At 36.6% G+C, this 22,310-nt stretch overlaps 1 protein-coding gene across 1 annotated transcript in view; it reads right to left on the bottom strand.

Moving 5' to 3' along the window:
• Window positions 1-22,310, bottom strand: part of LOC139716568 (ammonium transporter Rh type B-A-like) — a gene marked incomplete at its 3' end in the record, with an annotated part of 59,559 nt that overhangs the window by 34,907 nt on the left and 2,342 nt on the right. The window contains exon 2 of the mRNA XM_071628099.1: window positions 13,461-13,644. Within this exon, the coding sequence (XP_071484200.1) occupies window positions 13,461-13,644 (184 nt within the window). The remainder of the gene's footprint in view (window positions 1-13,460; window positions 13,645-22,310) is intronic.

Below are 22,310 nucleotides of genomic sequence, written 5' to 3' on the forward strand. Positions count from 1 at the left end.
ATTAAAAGGTCAAGATCACACTTCTTAATTAATTATCATAGACCATTAATATTGTCATCACTGATTTTATCGTTATTACCTGCATACACATTGCATGCATGCATACTGTACAGTAAATTGTGTGTACACATTAGACTAATACGCGATGTCAAAATGTAATCGTCACATATCTGAATTCATGAGATGTTGCAGATTTCTTTTCATTCAAGTTTGAAACCTGTTGTGATAGAAAAGGGCTTTGAAATAAATATGACCAACAAAATGAAACGCCTAATAGCTGGATGATTCAGTTTCTCTTTATCAACAAATATTCCATCTCGGTAAATTGAATAAAACAGTTCAACAGACAAACCTTGTATGCAGGGATATTTTTCGCTGGAGAGCACAGTAAACTAATCTGGGCATGAAATTTATTTTTCAACACATATTTCTACATCCTTTGTTTGTGTGTTTGTTTGTGGGAGGGGAGGGACTGAAGATAATAAGATGCAAGAACACTGATAAAAAAGAAACAGATCTGTTACAAGGCCAGTATCTTATATGATTGAGGGTTGAAGCTATATGAATCAAAAGCAGTTAAAAGAGCATCACCACCACGCACACCTCCTGATAAAAAGGTTTGTGACAGCAGACACAATATTCGACATAAAGGCCCATTCCTCCCCCACATTCTATCCTCTTTCTCTCTCCTCATCCTAACACCCCCCCCCCCTCTCTCTCTCTCTCTTTCCGTCCCTTTCTCCCCTGGAAATAGGCCTACGTAGCATTAAATTGGTCACATGGTTTGTACACGTGTTCTCAAACACTTTATGTTTGATAGGTTTCCTTTCTTTCAATGTTTTTTACTCTCTTTTTCTCCCTCCTTTCAAGCACATGAGTCTTACCAGTGTCCTTGATTGGTTTTAGGGGAATAGAAAATGGGTCCGTCCTTCAGCATGTTATCATTCTTGGGAGAGAGGAAATATAATGGCTGTGTGATTAGAGTCCCATTTAAATACACTGCATTCTGAGAGTCATTACAGGATTAGAATGTCTTAAAATGATTTATGCAGTGCATTCAGTAACACAGTGGTAGTCCTGCTGATCATTCAAAATGGATGAGCTAGGGTAACTGCAGTAGTAGAAGGTTGCAAGTTGCGAAAAAGACCGTCCACTCAAATTTGCGAAAGTTTCATGCTGCTTTCGGTTTCTGGTTACACAGTAATTGGACTCTGTAGGCATGATAGGGTTGCATGCTTGGTGGGAGTTTACAAAGGTTGCTGTAGTGATTGTCTATTGCAGATTGCAGTCAGCTTCGAAACTCATTTCAGCCGCATGTGTTAGCGATAAAACATGATAGCACATGGAACATTTTCGCCTTCTTACAGTGTGCACAAACTTCATTGTGTCACTCGGAAAAGTGATCAGATAAAGCTTTTAAAAAGAAACAAATTCCAAAAGTTCCAGAAGTTGATGGGCCCATGATCCACATAATTAAGCCTTTACGCTACCCTCAGCAGAGGAATATGACAACGCCTGACACGCTTGAAAGAAGATCAGGAACAAAAGAAATAAGCACTAACATTTCATGATCTAGACATTTGCTGATTCCATTCAACGACAGCTATCCGTCTGAGATGTAAGGTGAAAAAGTGAACAGAATTCATCAAATTAAAGTCCGGCACAACTTGTATCCATGTGTTTGTTGGTTTGTTTGTTTTTAAAGTTTGTAGCATTGATTATAGGCCTATTTAGTCTGGCTGAGCTCCCATTCATAACAATTACAGTCACAGGTTTTGCCTGTTGATGTTTTTTTTTTCCCCCCAAAAGTTAAGCTTCACATCCTGTCATGCCAAATAATAGGAATTTTCACTGCGGCTCAACAAAAGCTGAGGGAATGTCATTTGTGTGAATGTGTGTTTATGTGTGATGTGAAAGAAAGAAAAGAAGAAAGAGATAGATCAAAAGATAGATAGATAGATGGATAGATAGATAGATAAAGAGAGATAGATAGATAAAGAGAGATAGATAGATAGATAAAGAGAGATAGATAGAAAGATAAATAGATAGATAGATGGACAGATAGATAGATAAAGAGAGATATATAGATAGATATTGATAGACTGATAGATAGACAGATAGATAAATAGAGACAGATAGATAAATAAATAGACTGATAGATAGATAGATAAATAGAGACAGATAGATAGATAAAGAGAGAGAGAGATAGATAGATAGAGTAAGACAGATAGATAGATAAAGAGAGAGAGAGACAGATAGATAGATAGAGAGAGATAAATTAAGAGAGATAGATAGATAAATAGACTGATAGATAGACAGATAGATGAATAGAATAGAGACAGGTAGATAGATAATATATATATATATATATAGATAGGTAGAGTAAGACAGATAGATAGATAAAGAGAGAGAGAGAGAGACAGAGAGAGACAGAGAGAGAGAGATAGATAGATAATTAGGCGTAGAGAGATTCTTTTCATTGCTATAGGCCCTACCTATGAAATGCTCACAGCTTTGTAGCATGCCAAAGGACTGCTGAGTACATGTGATCTGAACAATCTCAAAGCATAACATTTATCTATTGGCTTCCACTCTCATGCTCAGTCAACCCACACAATTAAGCTGCTATTTAAAGACTGCTCCTTTAAAGAGCAGCAATCTTAGAAAGCAGCTTGTTTGTTGTTATTGTCATGTCATTCTGAAAGCTACCAAAAAAAAAAGAGAACACAATTAAATGTGTTTTCCATCACTGTGGTCTACTTTGTTGTTAAAGAGCGATGTATAGACGAATGACCTCAGTTTATAGTATTCTGGGGACCCTTTTTTTTCAAATTGCTGTGATCGATGAATGTACCAGGATTTCTAGCAATTACACATGCCAACAGATAGTAAAAAATAATCACATTATATATTAGGGGAGAGGAGAACCTATAGGAAAGGATCTTAATTGTCAACATCAAAACAAACTGTGAACCTTAGGGTTAGCATTTGAAGAGTTTGTTTGCAAAAACCGATAAGTCCATTTTTGAAGATTTTGAATTACGGTCTCTGTCATAAAGAACAAAATAATACCTTTAAAATGATATATTGGTCATTACATATACAGGTACATTTTTGAAGTTATGGTCAAAAGAAGCAAAAATTTTCTTAATATTCTCTTAATTTTTCTTGACCTTTAATCGCAAATATCTCCATACGGCAAATATGGACTTATCGGTTTTTGCGAACAAACTCTTCATTTTCTTTACTTGGAGTTACAAGGTAGCCATGGTACCTAGTGATTGTTTTAATTGCTTTAGATCCCACACTATATCAAGCATTCACTTGTAAAATTTGACAGACGTTTCTGAAGTACAGCATTGAGTTGCCTGCCAATCTTGGAACAGAGAAAATTAATAGACAAAGCAAAAAGGAAGCTTTAAAAAAGAAAACAAAATTTCTTAAAACTTTCACTTGTGTAGAAAACCTTCCACAGCTCGCAAATATATGGTGTACAAGCAAAGTGCATCCCATCAGTGACCTAGCTGGATTCACACAGTATTGAAGTGTCAAAGGTCATGGGCTGAATTGCCTCTGACTGACCTGGGACTGAAGAAATGTGATCATGTTGACTGAGTATTGCCCAAGGGAATGGGAATGCAATTACCTCACATCGATCACAATACCATTCATTGACTTTATGTCACATAAGATGCATACAAACAGTCTGGTATGATTGGCGATAAAGTTGTTTGAAATGAACATGAAATGAACATATGAGATATGTCATTGTACCTGCACCTGTTCTCTGCAATGTACACCCACCCCCTCCCCATTCTTCTTTGGTCAATATATCAATTGATTGTGCATGTGTGAGAGAGTGTGTGTGTGTGTGTGTGTGTGTGTGTGCATTTGTGTGTGTGTTTTTGTTTAAGTGTTTTCAATAGCTATGTCCATTTCACTCTCCTCGGAATGTGTATTATGCAAATAACAGGTGGGGGAAGCTAATGCAATGACCATGAATTTGAGAGCCAGATAAGAGGGGAAAAGAGGAAAACAATTTTGATTTATGAGTGCAACAACCACTGGGTTTGTGAACTTGTTCCTCGACCGAGAATTTCTTTTTGAATCACAAGTCAGGGATAAATTCCCAGTTTGTCGGCAATAAAGAACAGTTGGACTCTTTCAATGAGAACATTATGAATGTAAAACTGCATACAACACGTCATCATGCTCCGCTGGTCTACATTGAAATTTTACAGGCCTATATGTTAAACAAACACCTTAAACAGTCCTGTGCAAGCCCCCCATTCCCAACTCCACCCCGCCCCCATTTCCATCTCCACCCCATTCCCCTCCCCTCCCTCCTTTTTTTTTTTTGCAATGAAGATGAAATCATATTAGAACTTCTATACTTATGGCAACATTATACCTTGAGCTCTACGATGAAGTCTTGCAAGTGGGTTTAATATGGTTTGATGGTAAATATTTGTGATTTTTTTTTTGGTCATTAAAAGAAACTCATCCATCATATTCAACAGAAGCAGTACAAGGACTTTTGATCTAAATAAGGAAAATATGGCAACTACAAAACTCAAACATTTTACATCAATTCATCTTCCTTGTTTTCTGTGCGCCAGAAATGTCATACTACCAATACCTACTGGTACACCTGCAATCTGACATTACCTCAAGTAAGCTCCTATCACATCTAAAAAGGTGTTTTACCATGTGCTTTATACCCCTCTTCACATGTAAAAATTAACATAGTATTTCTTACATTACATTACTTAAGTTGTTGGTTTCTTTTTACCTTTGTGCAGCCTGATCACGACTTTGATGTCACTGTAACCTTTCCAGTACAAGGGACTTTGGACAGCATGTACAATGCAATGGATTTTGTTGTGTGAATCAGTACTCAATTAAGCACACAAAGGGTTTAATTTCTTAGAAGTTTCCAAGCATTTATAAGATGGCATAGTACATTAATAAATATAGTCTGGAAGGGAGACTTGCTCTAAAAGTGATAAAAACTCTAGATGATATTTGACTATCTGCCCCATGAATTCAGCTCTAAGCTTCGACAGTCTTGTTTGTGATTCATTCTTTCTCAGAGGCTACATTTTAACCTGTTAACAAGTATACTCAGGCAGGAGTCTATGGAAAATGAGTGTTGTAGCAAAATCAGTTCGTCCTCAACAGGTTAAGTAAAAAAAAAAAAAAAAACTAGAAATGTCGCTATGGCGACTGGTATGCCTCCGCCATAATGCATGATTCTCCTAATAGGTCTAGATAGTACATGTGGACAAAGTGTGATTACATTTTCACAAAATTGGCAAAATATTGAAATGACAAGTTTGTCACAAATGTGTTGAATGTTCACCTTCCTTGACCTAGGTTTAATTGGATGAATAGGAGAGCATGTATTTGGTGATTTAAGGACTTTAACTTGACTTTGACCCATTCATACATTTATGCATTGAGTAATTTTCAAGGTACCGGTATGGAGAAAAAGTGCAATTTCTGTATTGAATAGTAAATTGTTACCATTTTCATCTGGCCTTTGACCCTAAAATTCATAAGATAATCACTTTCAGGTAGAGCATGCATAAATATGTAGTAAGTTTCAAGATAACTTGAGCCACTTCCATGATATGGAGGAATAAGTTAGTTCAGCACTTTCACATGATCTTTGACCTTTTGACCTTTGAGGCAAAAAAAAAAGAGAAAAAGAGAAAAAAAAAACTTTCCAGACAATTTCTATTAGGTTACACATGCATACACCAAGTGTAAAAAAAATAAATCATGCCGGCATTGCATGACCATGAGGGGAAAAGTAAAAGTTTGAAGTGTTGCACTTGACCTTTGACCCCTGACCTTTGACCCCATGAACCCTACATTCTCTAGATAATCACTGCCAGTCAGTACATGTATATACTATGTTCCATGAAGATACCTTGAACAATTTTCCAAGGAATGGAGAAATAAAAGAAGTTTGGATATTTTTTACTTGACCTTTTGACCTTTGACCTTTGACCTCATGACCAAAACTTTCACCAGAGAATCTTAATCGGGTAATACATGTATACAATAAGATTCAAGAAAATATCTTCAGGCATTGCATAGATATGGAGGGAATAGTGATATTTTAGGTATTTGACCTTGACCTTTTGACCTTTGACCTTGAGCATGTGCACCCAAAAGTTGATAGGCACAACTTCACCCCCTAATACACATACATGCCAAGTTTCATTAGGATACCTCAACAGGTTTTGATAGTTACTTTGTCTACAAAATTCATTACGGACGGACGGACAACCCGAAAACGCCTCCGGAACTACTTCATGGCGGAGGCATAAAAATGGGTATGGTAAAAGGTAATGAAAACTCCAAATAACCTTTGACTTCCTTGCCCATGAATTCAGCCCTAAAGTTCCTGTTTTAGTTTCATTCTATTTCTTTCACACAGGCTACATTGTATGAAAAAAATGGGTGTGGCTAATAAATTGGCATAAGCAGTGTCATCTTTCCATCCAACTAAACTGGCCCAGACAGGACCCCTACCAGTGGTGACTGGAAATGAAGACCTCCTCGGAAGGAATGTCATACACCAGTGATGCATTCTAACAGGTCCACCATATCACATTTCCATCCCTAATAGAGATCTCATCCTGTGTCACGTTTCCATGGCGATAGGCATCTTTATCGCCTATCATCTCAAATATCTACTAAGCGGTACCCTCCTCCACTGGAACACTTTTACAGGGGGTGGGTTATAAAAGTTGACAAAGACCAGGTTGTGGAATCTCTCCCTGCTCAAAGGGGGTGTGAGATTTCATAAATCAGTCGAATGCATTCTAAGCCCCCCCCCCCCCCCCCCCCCAAGACTAGCCTCTTTCTAGCCTCATACATCTTTTCACTGGCTCCCCAGGCAGCATATATTTGGCTATGATAAAAAAACAGGACACATACATCAATAACAACAAACAGACAAACAAACAAACACAAAGAAATTATGATCGTACAGACTCAGAGTAATTAGATTACCATATCACTTATGAAATATAAGTAAAGGGGATATTCCTTCACTCGAGAAGGCTGATGCGAGAAAGAAAGTGGACCTTAGACTTAAAAAACTAAAAATCCAAAAGACTCACAAAACGTCATACAGTAAAAGATCATCATTGTCAAGCACTGTGTATTAAATCTGTTAAGTTCATCTACTGCAGTAACTAAGAGGAAGGGCCATAAATTCAGACAAAAGTTCTAGACAAAGGAAAAGAAAAGGAATTCTTTCCACTACTCAATTGCACAGTAATTTATCTGACTGTGGCCAGACTAAAAGAATTGTCTTTAAAAGTTTATGTACCAATGCCTTAGGTATGTAAGACAGAGGTTCAATGATTTACTGCTCAAAGGATCAAACGTCATATCTACCAGCATTTTAATAGCTTTGTGATATAAGCTACTATCACATGATGCAGCAAGAATTTAAAAAAGCATGATATATCGTCAGTCACAAAATCTTGCTACTTTTGGGAAGAGTACCCGCTGGACAATTTACAGTTTACAACAGTAAATTTACAATTTACTGTTGTATTACAAATTCTGCTCCATAACTGAATCAGTGAATCAGATCTAAAATGGCCCTATACTACCATCATATGTAATCCATTGGATATGTAGGAAGGATATGAATTGTGGTCCTTGCGTATCATTTCACAAAAACTATTTATGATATTAGTTGATTTCATCTGTTTCTGTTTTGTTGTCTCTTTTTTTCCCCATCTGTACTTCTCTTGCTTTGCAATTATTAAAATAGGCCTAACCTGTACCGGGTCAATGCTGGGGTGTAACGAAAATTGCAGATCCGTTTGGAAGAGCAATGGTTAAATTGAAGCTAGGCTAACCTTAGTAGTATTGCAGATGTTTTCTTCTTCACCATGCATGCAGTGAAGCAAATATAATCAAAGGTACATATATATGCTAGTGCCTGTATTCAGAAAGAATTGCTACAGTAGACCTACTAGACAGGGCAGAGCCAGGCAAAAACTGCCTTTTTTTCCAGTCAAGGTTTTCTCACTTGATTCTGGTACTTTAGACCATACTTAACAAAATAAGCTTCTGCGCCATCTTGAAATCTGTCCCGAATCCAAGATGGCCGCCCAAAATCCAAAATGGCCGCCAGAGGACCTAAAAAGTGCCTTCTGTGGTTAAGATTTGTCCGGGGATGGGTTTTTTTAAAACTCTATTTGATGATAAATGGTAAGAGAAATAAGATTCAGTGGATTAAAATTAGAATCAGTTTCTTTTTTATTGCGAAAATCCATCATGGCCGCCAGACGCAGCTCCCGAAATTAATAAATGTCATAATAACCGGAGGGCCAAACCCTAAAAACTCGCTTACTTAATGAGTGAGTTCCACTCTCTCTACAAACTAAGTAGACCATGCTTATTTTCAAATTTCTATTGTAACAAACAACATACCACTGGTCTACCTCAAAAAATTTGTTGCGAAAGCCTCCAAATCCAAAATGGCGTCCAAGATGGCCGCCATATTTACTGAATTTGCTATTTGAAAGATAGAATTTGATAGAAACATCAGATTTCAACAAATGTGATGTCATATGAAAGAAAATTGAATTTCCTACAAGTTGATACCATTTTTGTGGGAGATTGTGATAACTGGATTGAGATTTTAAGGAAAAATACTCATTTTTTGATATTTTTCTGAAAAAAGGAAAATCATGAAAATGCTTGATTCAGCATAAATCAAAAAAAGACTGAAGGATTATCTTGAAACATTTTTAAGAATTTTGTTTAACATATAATTAATATTTGGAGAAAATTAGGGGTCAGTACCATATGCGGTTCAGGAGTTATAATGTCTTAAACTTGAAAACTCACTATAACAAAGGTAAAAATTTCCACTTCAGCTGTGACAAGACCTTGTTTATCGTAAAGAGAGTCTGCATGCGCCAAGACTACTACACGCACCACTGGCACTGACGCTTGTAGCAGTGCCAGTGGTGTGTGTAGTAGTCTTAGTGTGTGCAGACTTTTTTGACAAACAAGAGTTTGTGCCTGCAAACTAACTTTTCATACCAAGTGGTAGCTCAGGTGACGCCGATCGCTATCATTTCAAAGTAGATTGTTCTGGAGCAGATGAGATGAAGCAAAAAATGTCTTTCAAATAGAGGTAGAAGCTTGAAACAACCATGCTATAGAAAGTTTAAAACAAATTTTGGATCAATCACTCAAAAACTTCAAGATTGCAGGCCATCAAAGCTGACATAGTTTATTGCGCCAAATTAAATGTATTATTTTGATTTTGGTACAATTTTGTCTGTTGTGCTAGCTATTTATAGTTTTAATATATTTTGAACATTTATAGTGCTATTTCAAACCGTCATGGGTTTTTATGGAGATATTTTTAAAACCAGTGATATTCTACTCCGAAAAAAAAAAATCGAGTTGAAGTTTCATTTTTGAAGGAGTTAATAATGGAAATCAGTAAATTTAAAGTAAAATTGGAGTGAATTTTGAGTGAAAATTTTCATTTTCACTCATTTTAGAGTGACCTTAGGGATCACTCGTCACTCTTTGAGTGATCCCTGAGATCACTCTATAAAAGGAATGAAAATGAACATTTCCACTCTCGAGTGATCCTGATATCTAAAATGTGAAAGCATCTACCAATGGCATTAGTTCAATTCAATTTTGACACTATAACCCACATGAAATCAGCCTAAAACGATGTAAGAAAAATCTATTTACAGTGAATACACTTTCAGCATGCTTATTTGTAAATTCAATTCAATTCAATTCAATTCAATGTTTTATTTCATTTTTCGACAAGAACATATAAACATCACTTCTTTTTGGTAACAGAAAATCAGGTGCTCAAAACTATGTAGGATGAAAAGAATACAATAATTGTAGCACCTTACAATCATTACAGATTATCATAAAACTTGAGTGATTTGAAGTAAGTAAACATTGTGGATAATTCGAAAAATGGAGGGACCCACTAAAAAAGACAAGTCTTGTAGAATGTGGGCCCCTCAGAAATGTGAATATACAGCATGAATAATCATTTTGGACAGTGTTATTTGAACAATATACTGAAAAGTAATTTCGCACAACACATTTAAAAGCAACTTTGAGAAATTGCCGCCATGTCGGATTTTTCGGGGGGGGGGGGGGGGATGCTCGGATCAGAAGGGCTTTCAAGGACATGTACGGATCAGATATTATTACACATATGCCATCATCATTCACGTTTCTACTACAGCAGAGTAACATACAAGTACAAAAGCATATCTTTGGTACAGAAGCATTTCTTTTTTAAAATCAAAGATCGGGCCTTACCGAAACACTAAAATTAGCTCCACCCCCCCCCCCCCCAAAAAAAAAATGAATAAATAAATAAATAAATAAATAAATAAACCCTCAATATGGTTTAATCAAGGACAATATATATGATAGACAGCAATACAAGAAATTCTAAAAATATATCAAATTATTAATCAAGATTTGACTCTGACACAACACACTAAAGGTATTGTTTACCATTGGAAGAGATATCACGTTCGATTTATATGTGCAGGTTAGTTGTATCACAAAACATTGTACCATGTAAAAAAAAATATATATATATATATATATATATAATGAAGCCTAAAACATACGGAGATATCACCATTTCTTTTCAAGAAACCACAACATTGATAACTGTTGACAGCTTAGTATAAAAAACTAGAAATGTCGCTACGGCGACTGGTATGCCTCCGCCATAATGCATGGTTCTCCTAATAGGTCTATAGTACAATGTCTTGACAATGTGTGATGACAGTTTCACACAATTGGCAAAATATTAAAATGACAGGTTTGCCACAAATGTGCTGAATGTTCACTTTCCTAGAACTAGGTTCAAATGGATGAATGATTAAAACGTCAGAGTGCAGGTATTTGGGGAACTGATGATTTTTACTTGACTTTTGACCCTTTTATAAGTTTATGCATTGAGTAATTTTCAAGGTATTGAGAAAAAGTATAATTTCAGTATCAAATGGTAAAATAGCATTATCTAAACGTGTCCTTTGACCTTTGACCTCACAGTTCCAAAGAGAATCACTGTCAGGTAGAACATGCACAAATATCTAAGTTCCATGATGATACCTTGAGTTACTTTCGAGATATGGAGGAAAAAGTGCAATCAAGCACTTTCACTTGACCTTTGACCTTTTGACTTTTGACCTTTTGGCAAAAACTTCCCACAGAATATATATTTGGTAATACATGCATACATCAAGTTAAAAAAAAAACCAAACCTTCAGGCATTGCATAAATATAAGTAGTGATATTTTGAGGAATTGACCTTGAACTTTGACCCCCTGACCTTTGACCCATGACCCCCAACTTTCCTAGATAATCACTGCCCATCGGTACAAGCATATATATACTAAGTTCCATGAAGATACCTGTAACCATTTGCGAGATATGGAGAAAAACATGAAATTTCAACCTTTTTTTTCACAAAATAACCTGTGACCTTTGACCTTTGAACCCATGACCCTAAAATCCAAACAAAATATTATCCCCCAGGATATACCCTCATACCAAGTTTGATGTAAAACCACCACACGGTTCTTGAGATATCGACAAAAACAAAACGGGACGGACGTCCGGACGTACGTACGGACGGACGGACAGACGACCCGAAAACATAATGCCTCCGGCCACTTCGTTGGCGGAGGCATAAAAACATATCAGAACAATCTACTTTGAAATAATAACGATCAGCGTCACCCGAGCTACCACTTGGTATGAAAAGTTAGTTTGCAGGCACAAACTCTTGTTTGTCAAAAAAAGTCTGCGCGCACCAAGACTACTACACGCACCACTGGCACTGCTGCAAGCGTCAGTGCAAGTGGTGCGTGTAGTAGTCTTGGCGCGTGCAGACTCTCTTTACGACAAACAAGGTCTTGTCACAGCTTAAGTGGAAATTTTTACACAGTGAGTTTTCAAGTTTGAGACATTATAACTCCTGAACCGCAAATGGTACTGACCCTTAATTTTCTCCAAATATTAATCATATGTTAAGCAACATTCTTAACAACGTTCCAAGATAATCCTTCAGTCTTTTTCTGATTTATGCTGCATCAAGCATTTTCATGATTTTCCTTTTTTCAGAAAAATATCAAAAAATGAGTATTTTTCCTTTATATCTCAATTCAGTTATCACAATCGCCCACAAAAATGGTATCAACTTGTAGGAAATTTAATTCTCTTTCATATGACATCACATTTGTTGAAATCTGATGCTTCTATCAAATTCTATCTTTCAAATAGCAAATTCAGTAAATATGGCAGCCATCTTGGACGCCATTTTGGATTTGGAGGCTTTCGCAACAAATTCTTTTGAGGTAGACCAGTGGAATGTTGTTTGTTACAATAAAAATTTGAAAATAAGCATGGTCTACTTAGTTTGTAGAGAGAGTGGAACTCACTTGTTAAGTAAGCAAGTTTTTAGGGTTTGGCCCTCCGGTTATTATGACATTTATTAATTTCGGGAGCTGCGTCTGGCGGCCATGATGGATTTTCGCAATAAAAAAGAAACTGATTCTAATTTAAATTCACTGAATCTTATTCCTCTTACCATTTATCATCAAATAGAGTTAAAAAAACCCATCCCCAGACAAATCTTAACCACAGAAGGCACTTTTTAGGTCCTCTGGCGGCCATTTTGGATATTTGGCGGCCATCTTGGATTTGGGACAGATTTCAAGATGGCGCAGAAGCTTATTTTGTTAAGTATGGTCTAAAGTACCAGAATCAAGTGAGAAAACCTTGACTGGAAAAAAAGGCAGTTTTTGCCTGGCTCTGCCCTGTCTATACTGCATGCCCATTAAAAAGCATGTATTGTTCTTCGCCACGCATGCAGTGAATCGAATGCATTCTCACTCCGCATAACACTTAGACGATCAAGTTGATCAATGGGTCACAACATTCATCATAGTGAGTAGCATGTGGTTACTTGTTAGAATCATTTTATTATATTTGAGAAGAATCTTCTGTACCCCCCCCCCCCACGAGTATTAATAGTCATTATTTTTGTTTATTCTTTATTTTGGTCTTTAGTTGTACCCGTGCTCTTCATCCTGTTCTTCACACTTATAGGCTGTTTGAAGGGACCTACACTCAACAAGCTTTGCTTTTTAGTAGGTTCCATCGTATTTCTCTATAGCATTCTTTTACTTTGATTGAAAATGACACATCGCTGCTATGTACTATGCTTGTATTAAGTATACATCCAGGCTGGACATTCTGTATTACCATATTTTGTTATATCTAATGTATTTTCCATCGAGAAATACGAAAATAAAATTGAAATTGAAATTGAAATTGAAATCATGCAAAGCTTTCAGCAAAAAAAAAAAAAGAAAGAAAAAAAAAGGATGGGGCTGTTGTCAACTCACGTCTGAATGTTGACATAGATCTCTCCGTGCTCCAGCTCCAGAAAGCCACGGTACAGGGTGGACCACTGGATCACAAACGCGGCCAGAAGGAAGTTGAAGCCGACGCTACCGTATCCGTAGCGTTTCAGGAACGTCATCAGAAAGCCAAAACCGATGAACATCATGACATGGACATCTTGGAAGACTGCATGGAATGTGAAGAAAATGATAAAGTAGTAATAATGGTAATGATGGTAATAACATTTATAATAATAATAATAATAATAATAATAATAATAATAATAATAATAATAATAATAATAATGATAATAATAATAATAATAATAATAATAATAATAATAATAATAATGATAATAATAATAATAATGATAATAATAATAATAACAATATCAATAATAACATTAATGATAATAATAATATTAATGGTATTTATAATAATAATAATAATAATAATAATAATAACATTAACAATGATAATAACATTAATAACGATAATAATTATAATAATAATTACAAAAAACACTAACAATAATCAATCATGCTAATAATAATGAAATGAAAATAAAAGAATACAATAAATCTTTTATTCCTTTCAGAAAAAAATGAAATTTTGTGGAGCTAAACATGAATTTCATATATCTCTCTTCTTCTCTTTCTTTCTCACCATCAATCTTAGGCCTTGTTATATATTATCTCTCTTTCATTCTGTCTGTCTGCTGGAACTTGCTTTCACTCCATCTGTATTATCTATAATTATATCTCTCTTTCTCTCGGGCTGTATTCCCCACTGAGGCATATTTTAAAACACAACTGTGGCTCCAGCATGTCAAAATCTGGTGATGATAAACAAACCAATGTCACCCACTACAGCATGGGTTCAAAGTTTCTTTCTCATGTAAAATTAATTCCTATGTACGACATCTGCCATGGTTGGAAAAAAAAAACACTTTTTTTAAAATATAATTTCTGCCTGATAGATACAGACAAAGGTTTCTTTTTAAGGTCATCCTTGTTTAGACATGGATGGCTGTCCTGTATAGAGCCAGTCAGATCAAGAGGATAATTCACAAAGTTTATTTCAGCATATTACTTTATTAGCATTAAGTTTAAACAATAATAACATTTGATTTGCTTATAACATTGCTTGATTTGATCTCAGCATTGCCCGGGGCAAATCATTGTTCAAACTTCAATAGGGCCACCAGCTATTGTTTGTTTTTTCCTTCCATAACAACAACAACAACAACAACATTCCAGCGGCTATGTAAAATCGGAGGTCAATGCCCTTTCAAACATTTCTGACATCCCTTTGAGTTTCACATAGCTTGACACCAGCTCCACCCTTAACCTTTCTTCCAAGTTTGGTGTAATCAGATTTTCATGCACTTCAACTCTATACTCCCAAGAGCCTTCATCTCAAGCGTTCTTTCATCCCACTCTACCTCGACTGGCCTCAAACTATTCCCCACTGATGTAGGCGAAACAAACAAGAAATATGGTGGTATGTATCAAAATTGCTGGTCTCTTCTTGTGAGATGATAAATTTGTTTTTCTTCTCACACATTTTTCTTTTCTTTGGTATTTGATATCCTAGCAGTCCACTCACTTTTGGTAGAACTGAGGTTAGAATGTTAAGCTGGTGTAGCATGCCCCCCTCATGGCCGCGGAGGAGAAAAGTCTCCCAAGTCATGTCACGCTTAATTCGTCACAAACTCTATCAGAAATATGGCATTTTCGTTTTAACTGTCTGCCCCACCGTACGAAAACTTTTGGAGGAACCAAGATATCAAAGATTAGATGGACAATTGGGTTGGGCAGTTCATAGGGGCACAGAGAGAGGGGAACATATCTCCTGTAACTACCAATTTCACCTCTTACAAAATTTCTAGCCAAAAGATGGTAGGCCTATAGGCCTACTGCTATGTATAGTATAAGCATTTCTGAAAAAAAGAAAGAAATATGCCATTTCTGTTAATCTACTAATCAATTTATCCACCAAACCATCCACTGGAAAGTATTGTTGAAAGTTTGCAGATGTCTTGAAACCTCCAATAATTCTTCAATGTCTCTTGCAATAAGACACTACTATTAAAACTTCAAAATGTTCTCTGGTTCTGTTATATGAAAAACTCTTTCTTCTCTGTCTTTCTTTATTTCTCTCTTGCCCTTTCCCTGTAAATCTTTTTATTTTTATCTTTACTTGGACAATAATTTTCAGTCAAGCTTTAGATCTTCTTCTCTGCTATCTATCTAGCCTTGATCTAAAAAAAGAAAAAGAAAGAGAAAATAGATTGGCCTAATGACAACACATTTACATTACAGTTGGAAAAAAAAAGCTTTGCATCAGTTACAGCTCTATAACTACAAGTCATTAAACCATAACACATCAGTAGCCTACAGAATTGGTCCCGAGGTGTGTCAGGGAAATGAGTCAGTAAACCCCATATTATTGTGCTATGTAAGACTGTTGGTAACATAAAAGCCTTATACTTGGATGCATAATGCCACAAAGAAGGGGGGAATGGCCTGTGCAAATCTATGGTTTTGTCTCATTTTCAGTGCACGTTACCTCCCGGCTTTTTTTTTTTTTTTTCAGGTGTTTTTCCACATCGGGAATCTCCCTCTTACCAATAAGGGATGTACAGTCAAACCTGTCAATAACGGCCACCTATGGGAGATGAAAAGAGCGACCATTATGAAAAGAGTGACCATTATAGATGGCCGCTACAGACATGGTCTTTAACGTGGCTTTTCTCTCTTGGGGAATTTTCATAAGTGTTCGTAGGCTTACATGAAAAGTGGCCGTAGCGAGTCCGTATAGGTACGTACAGTAGCCACCTGTCTACAGGTGGCCACTGTAGACAGGGTGCCGCTAGGCCTAAGGCAGGTTTGCTGTTCCCGCACAGACCGTACGATCGATTACACGTGAATGCAGTGCCATGCATATTTATGGCACCTGGGTCTAAACAGGTTGGAACATTGCGGGCGTTGATCCATAAACTTAAAGCATATGGAGCCCTAGGAACCAAAAAGCCAAAAATGTTCGAAAATTGTTTGTTATTATTCTTTAATCAACAAAAACGTACATTATCTAATACAAAGCCGGAAGCTCACCTTTCCAAGTTACCCGAACGCTGAACGCCATGACAACACCGTGGTAATGATTCGCCTAGTCACGTGATATTAATACTGATAGTAGACCATAGAGCTGTATTATAATATGTAAATACAGCTCTTTGTAGTAGACCCACTTTTGCCCAGACCTATCAAAACTACCTCGTACCTGTACATCGAATTCACATCATCAGAACAAATCTAAAATCAAGGGGATGGCTACAGTAACCGATCAGTGGGAATCAGTGGGAATACTGGGGATCATTGTTCCAATCCTTGTGGGATTCATTTAAGAGTACATTATATATCTATTGTTGTGTGAAAATTATTTGCTTCAGAATGGTCTCATATTCAAGTAATGTGCAGTTTATTGTTAACGATCGCTCCGTCACTGTACAGGCATGCTAACCTGGAAACATTGAACTGCACATAATTTGAATATAGAGACCATTCTGAAGCAAATGATTTTCACACTAGAATAGATATATAATGTACTCTTAAATGAATCCCAAAAGGATTGGAACAATCATCTCCCAGCATTCCCACTGATTCCCACTGATCTCCTACTAGCCACCCCCCCCCCCCCCCCTCTGCCCATACTCCCCCCCCCCAAAAAAAAAAAGAAGGATTAAAAAAAAAAAAAAACCAAGACAGACGTAGGTAGCGCACGTTTCGTTTCCAGACATGTGCGCATGATCAGTCTAGATATCAAGACTTCTCATACTTTGTTGTTAAAATCCTATAAACTATTCTTGTTGTATGGCTGCTCCAGAATGTTTTAAGCCTAAAAATTAATTTCCCAGTTATCATAATTGCTTGTGTGGAAATCGTCAGGTCAGTATTGTGCGCCCCAGCCTCCCTTCCTTAACAAAAGAAAGTATTTTATCAGACAAACCAAACAACGTCGAAACTTCTCTTAATTGTGAACTGACCCTAACCTCCAAGCCAAGCCCCATAGATCTTTTATGCTTGCATGACGGCAAACACGGTGAGATATTATCAACAACTGTTTGCATTTCAACCAAACTTGAGCAGTTTGCTCATGCGATCACCACGTATGACTCCCTCATAATTTGAAAACCTTGGTGCTTCATATAATGGTGTATATATATAAATCAAATTAACAATGATTGCATACTTGGGTTCTGATGCACATGGCTGGTCACAACTATAATTTGGGGCTTCATGCATTCATAATTAGTGTGCCATATTATGGTCGCCCATCACACAAAAAGGAAGTAATAATGGTGTAGGCCTAATATATATAGACAAATATTCGTAATAATGACAATTTATGAATAATTGATAACAACTATACATTTTGCTTGTTTGCTTGTTTGTTTTTATTGTTCCATATTCAACGTTTCTACAAATAAACCATAAACGTAACAAAAACATTGAACAGGTGAATTGTCCAATACAGCAATAAGACAACTGGACATGTGAAATATTGGGAATCTGCATATAGAAGCATTGTTTGTATGGTGTAGATTCCCAGATGCTGACATTTAAAGATGAATTCTTACATGAAATTTACAATTAAAAGGAATGACAATTTATAAAGTAGGGAAATACAGCCGTCGAAAAATTAAAAGAAAAATCTTTATTCATAAAGAATTAGGCATATATGAATAATATTGATTACTAGCTATTACCACTATATGAGAAGGGCACTAAAGACAAACTTGATTTATGCGAACATATTTCAATCCAATTCTGATTCACAGCATGAAAAGCAATTGAATGACCGTGTGAGCATAAAAATAACAAGTGCATGTAGATTTATCTAACACTAAACTAAACATACGGACATTATTCAAATAATAAATAAAACATAATATAATGGCAGTCGTTATTATCTAAAACATAATGTGGGTATGATTAAATCAAGACAAAGCAAGGAAATTTGTAGGGGAAATCAGTATACAAGTTATGTTTTATAGACTATAAAGGGAAATGTGTCATGCAATTCAAGGTCTTTTGTTGTTCAAAATAACTATATAGGCCTATAACTTAGCAGTGAATGACAGATAATGTCAATTATAGAATCTTGGTTTGGATTTATTTTTCTTTCTTTTTTTAGGACGTGTCCAAGTAAATCTAAAGAAAAATAGTAGAAAAACAGTTTTGAAAAATAATTATGGCACATATTTAAATATTATTTTGGCCACATAAGTAATGATCAGAGGGTGCTATGAATCAATACAAGTCTATATGACTTTCCATTGCAAAGCTTAGATTATCAGCACCAAAGCTGATGTGTTAATCATGATAAATCAAAAAGCCTGGGAGGAAGACTATTATACAGGAATCGGAGGAATCGGTCTAGTAGATAGCGAAGCTTGCCGAGGACCTGATATGACAGGTCATTGTACTTATCTCCCCTGGGAACGTGCCTTGTAATCGCACCGACATTCCACGCCATCTCTTTTTACGGCGTTAGGAAAAGAAAGAAACAAGAAGGGAAAAAACACACACACACACACACACACACACAAACGCACATTTAATGCACCTAATAAATACCAGGGAGGTTTTCTTACGGACACGTACATCCCTGTAATACCGGGTCAGATTTACATGGAGGGTATCTCTGCATGATTTCACAATTAAAGTGTGGAAGAAAACATCACTGGGGTCAAAAGGGACCATTTTCCCTTTTCTGTTTCTCGCATGACTTCATGTTTCTTTTGTGTTAAATGTCTCAGGATAAAGCGTGATATCTTGATTCAGCCATTTTTTTTTTTTAATGTGGAGGCCCTATGCAATACATATTATACCGTCTTCTTTTCTTTAATCCCTCGCAGTCGCTCTGTTGTCTTGCTAATGACTTTCAAATTTGTCTTCCTTTTGTTGTTGATTAACCTTCGGTATGTATGTGTAGGCCCTAAATGAAGAGTTTGATTTTTAAAACTGGTTCAGATGTTCAAACATCTTAAAATAAATCAAGTCAATCACCAGCATCAAGAGCAAAATAAAACCTTTTCAGTAGTACATCACTTGCTACATAACAAGGAGTATAGGCTTGACGTCATTATTACGAATATCCCATACTATTTTCTTATCATTTTCCTCGTTTTTAGTAGCGCTGTAGTTGCAAATATCTAGAATGAACATGAATGCAGTTAACTCATTTTGCGATCAAATTGTTCATAATCACAATAGAGAGAGACTTCTGTATCTCACCTTATTTCAGTATATTGTGAAAACGACTGGCTGACGGCTTAAACAGTACCAAAGTGCAATAAAAAGTCTATGCACTCTGACGTGGCAACCCTATCTCAAAGTTCACGCATTGTATTCTACTGTAGGCCTATTTGTCATCCAAGGTTTTCACGATTTCAAGCTTTGCTCTTTGTTTCAACCCATGCAAACCCATAAAACATTCAAAAATAGATTTTTTTTATTACTCATTAACAATGATAAGCCTGTATTGAATTAGAATAGTTTTTTATTACCAAGTGAATACACATATATTACAAAGTAAGTATAACGAAGTAAATATGTACCCTACTTTTATAATATTTTGTGCACAGGCCTATAGGCCCCCTATATGTATTTTATTTGCAAAACTATGTTTATAAAATGGTTACAGAAAAAAATAAATGAAATGAAATCAAATTGAACTAAATTCACGGGTGAAACCCACCCTATTAAACTACTTCTCGACAAGCGAGCGTGCTGTCCCACTTCAAGCATGCTATTAATTTCAACTTTATGATATAGAGCCTTTCGGCATGTCATACGTCTAGAGTAAGGCTGTTGTTTTACCATTTACACTTCAAGACATTCGGTATGAGCGGCTGGCAGAGTTTGATGATTTTTTCCCTGTATGTGCTTTTTGACAATTTTCTTTAAATAACACAAAACAAAAATAAAACAAATACAAAAACAAAACAAAACAATAACAACTAAGCCAAACGGGGATTCCAGGCATAGCTTCGTTATTTTGTTTCAAACAGGCTCTTGGGATGTTCCCAAATGAAGATGATACCAGCGAGTTTCCTTAGAATAGAGAAAAAGCAGATTGCTTTCTCGAATCGTTTTTAGATAACAACATCCAAGATAAATATTAAAAAAAAAAAAAATTGCTATAATGCCTTGCCATTTCATCCGTGTGTCATGGGTATGGGCTGTCATTTTCTCTTCGAGAAAATCTTGTTGTAGCGAAAAAAAAAAAATGAAATGTTACAAAAATACTTACTTAATAGTATCCATTGCTTCCCGGTCGATTGCGTTATAGAGATCAATTCATTAAAGCAAATCACTCAAGAAAACGATTAAAAAAACAAAACAAAACGATGAACTAAAAGAAGAAATGTGCATCCTCCTTTCGTCCAAACGTCAGGTAAGACATTAGTCCCTGGCTCCACCCCACTACCATCCCCACCCCCACCACCCCGCCTATTCCCCCTCACCCAATTGTCTGGGAGAACGCCACGAACATAGGGCCTACGGGTGACTGATTTACTATGACCAGGGAGGTGTTCCAACTCCCTGCTCCGAGGGAAGCCATCTCCCTCTTCCACCTCCCTGCTATGACAGAACAGCATGCGCTTCTACACGTGCGTCCATTAAGAAGTGAATGCGATGACCTCCTGCAGCCTTCCACCTGCACACGAGACGCGCGGTCATGAATGCGTGTGGGGTGTCGCGTCGCATGACCAAAACTTGCAGCCAATCACAGCCCAAGCCTCTACAATTGCGCGCCAAGGTGCCATGGCTACGGGTGTGACAGGTGGCCCGACCCCTGATGCGTTCTCGGAGAGGAAAAAGCGAAAGAATGTGAGCGCTACTTTGTCAGTTTAACGATACCTCACAAACATATTTATTTTTGATGTAAATTTCTTGGCGCCAAATTGTTTTGTACCAGTCTCTCTTCAGGTCATAAAACAGAAAGGATGGTCTGAGAGAAAAGTGGTGTTGTGTTGTGTAATTGTGTTAAACATGGAAAACTGCGTGAAGCGTATAAAGACACCAATGTTATCTTACGAATATTCCCGCCCCCATTTTCAGTTGTTTCTTTATAATGACTTAAAGTCTACCCCAGTTTGTACTTCCCCTAAATATGCATGTTAAAACGGATTATTGGTTGTTGGAATATAGGCCAATTACCGTCAAGACAGCAGACTATTATCTCGGAGTGGTATATAGATCGAAAGGAATGTGGATGCTATTTGTCGGTGTTGTGGGGTCAACAGTAGGCCTACCTATTAAACGAGAATAAATTTATTTCTAATGTAAATTTCTTGGCGCCATATAGATAGATAGACAGATATACAAATTGATAGATGAATATGTAGATAGAGACAGACAGACAGACAGACAGCAAGGAGAGAGAGGTCAAAACAAAAAAGCAAAGATATACACTTATTTTCGTACAAGAACATGTGTGGTTATCGTCCGGTCCTTGCACTCTTCAGTCCTGCGCAGAACAGAATAAGATTGAGACGCACATATTAATTCTCTGAGAAACCCATTTTCAATTCAACATCTATGGACATGTCTCTTGGCACCAAAAATGCCGCTTGGGAAAAGAACGCAAGGAAATCTCTGTTTAAAGTTTTGCTTGGAATCAAGGTAACTTGTATGTTGCTGATGAGCAATACTGACTATACCGAAGATACGCGTATTAATGCTTTGTACGCGCAGTAATACAGGGACTAAAATTATACAATGCCATGCACTGGTCGCATGTTCTTCACTAATAAAGCTATTACTCCAATATCAATAATC

The sequence above is a fragment of the Diadema antillarum genome, unplaced genomic scaffold (genome assembly GCF_040938485.1).
Source record: "Diadema antillarum isolate AM-2024a unplaced genomic scaffold, OU_Dant_1.0 scf00000066, whole genome shotgun sequence".
In the NCBI taxonomy this organism is placed as follows: Eukaryota; Metazoa; Echinodermata; class Echinoidea; order Diadematoida; family Diadematidae; genus Diadema; species Diadema antillarum.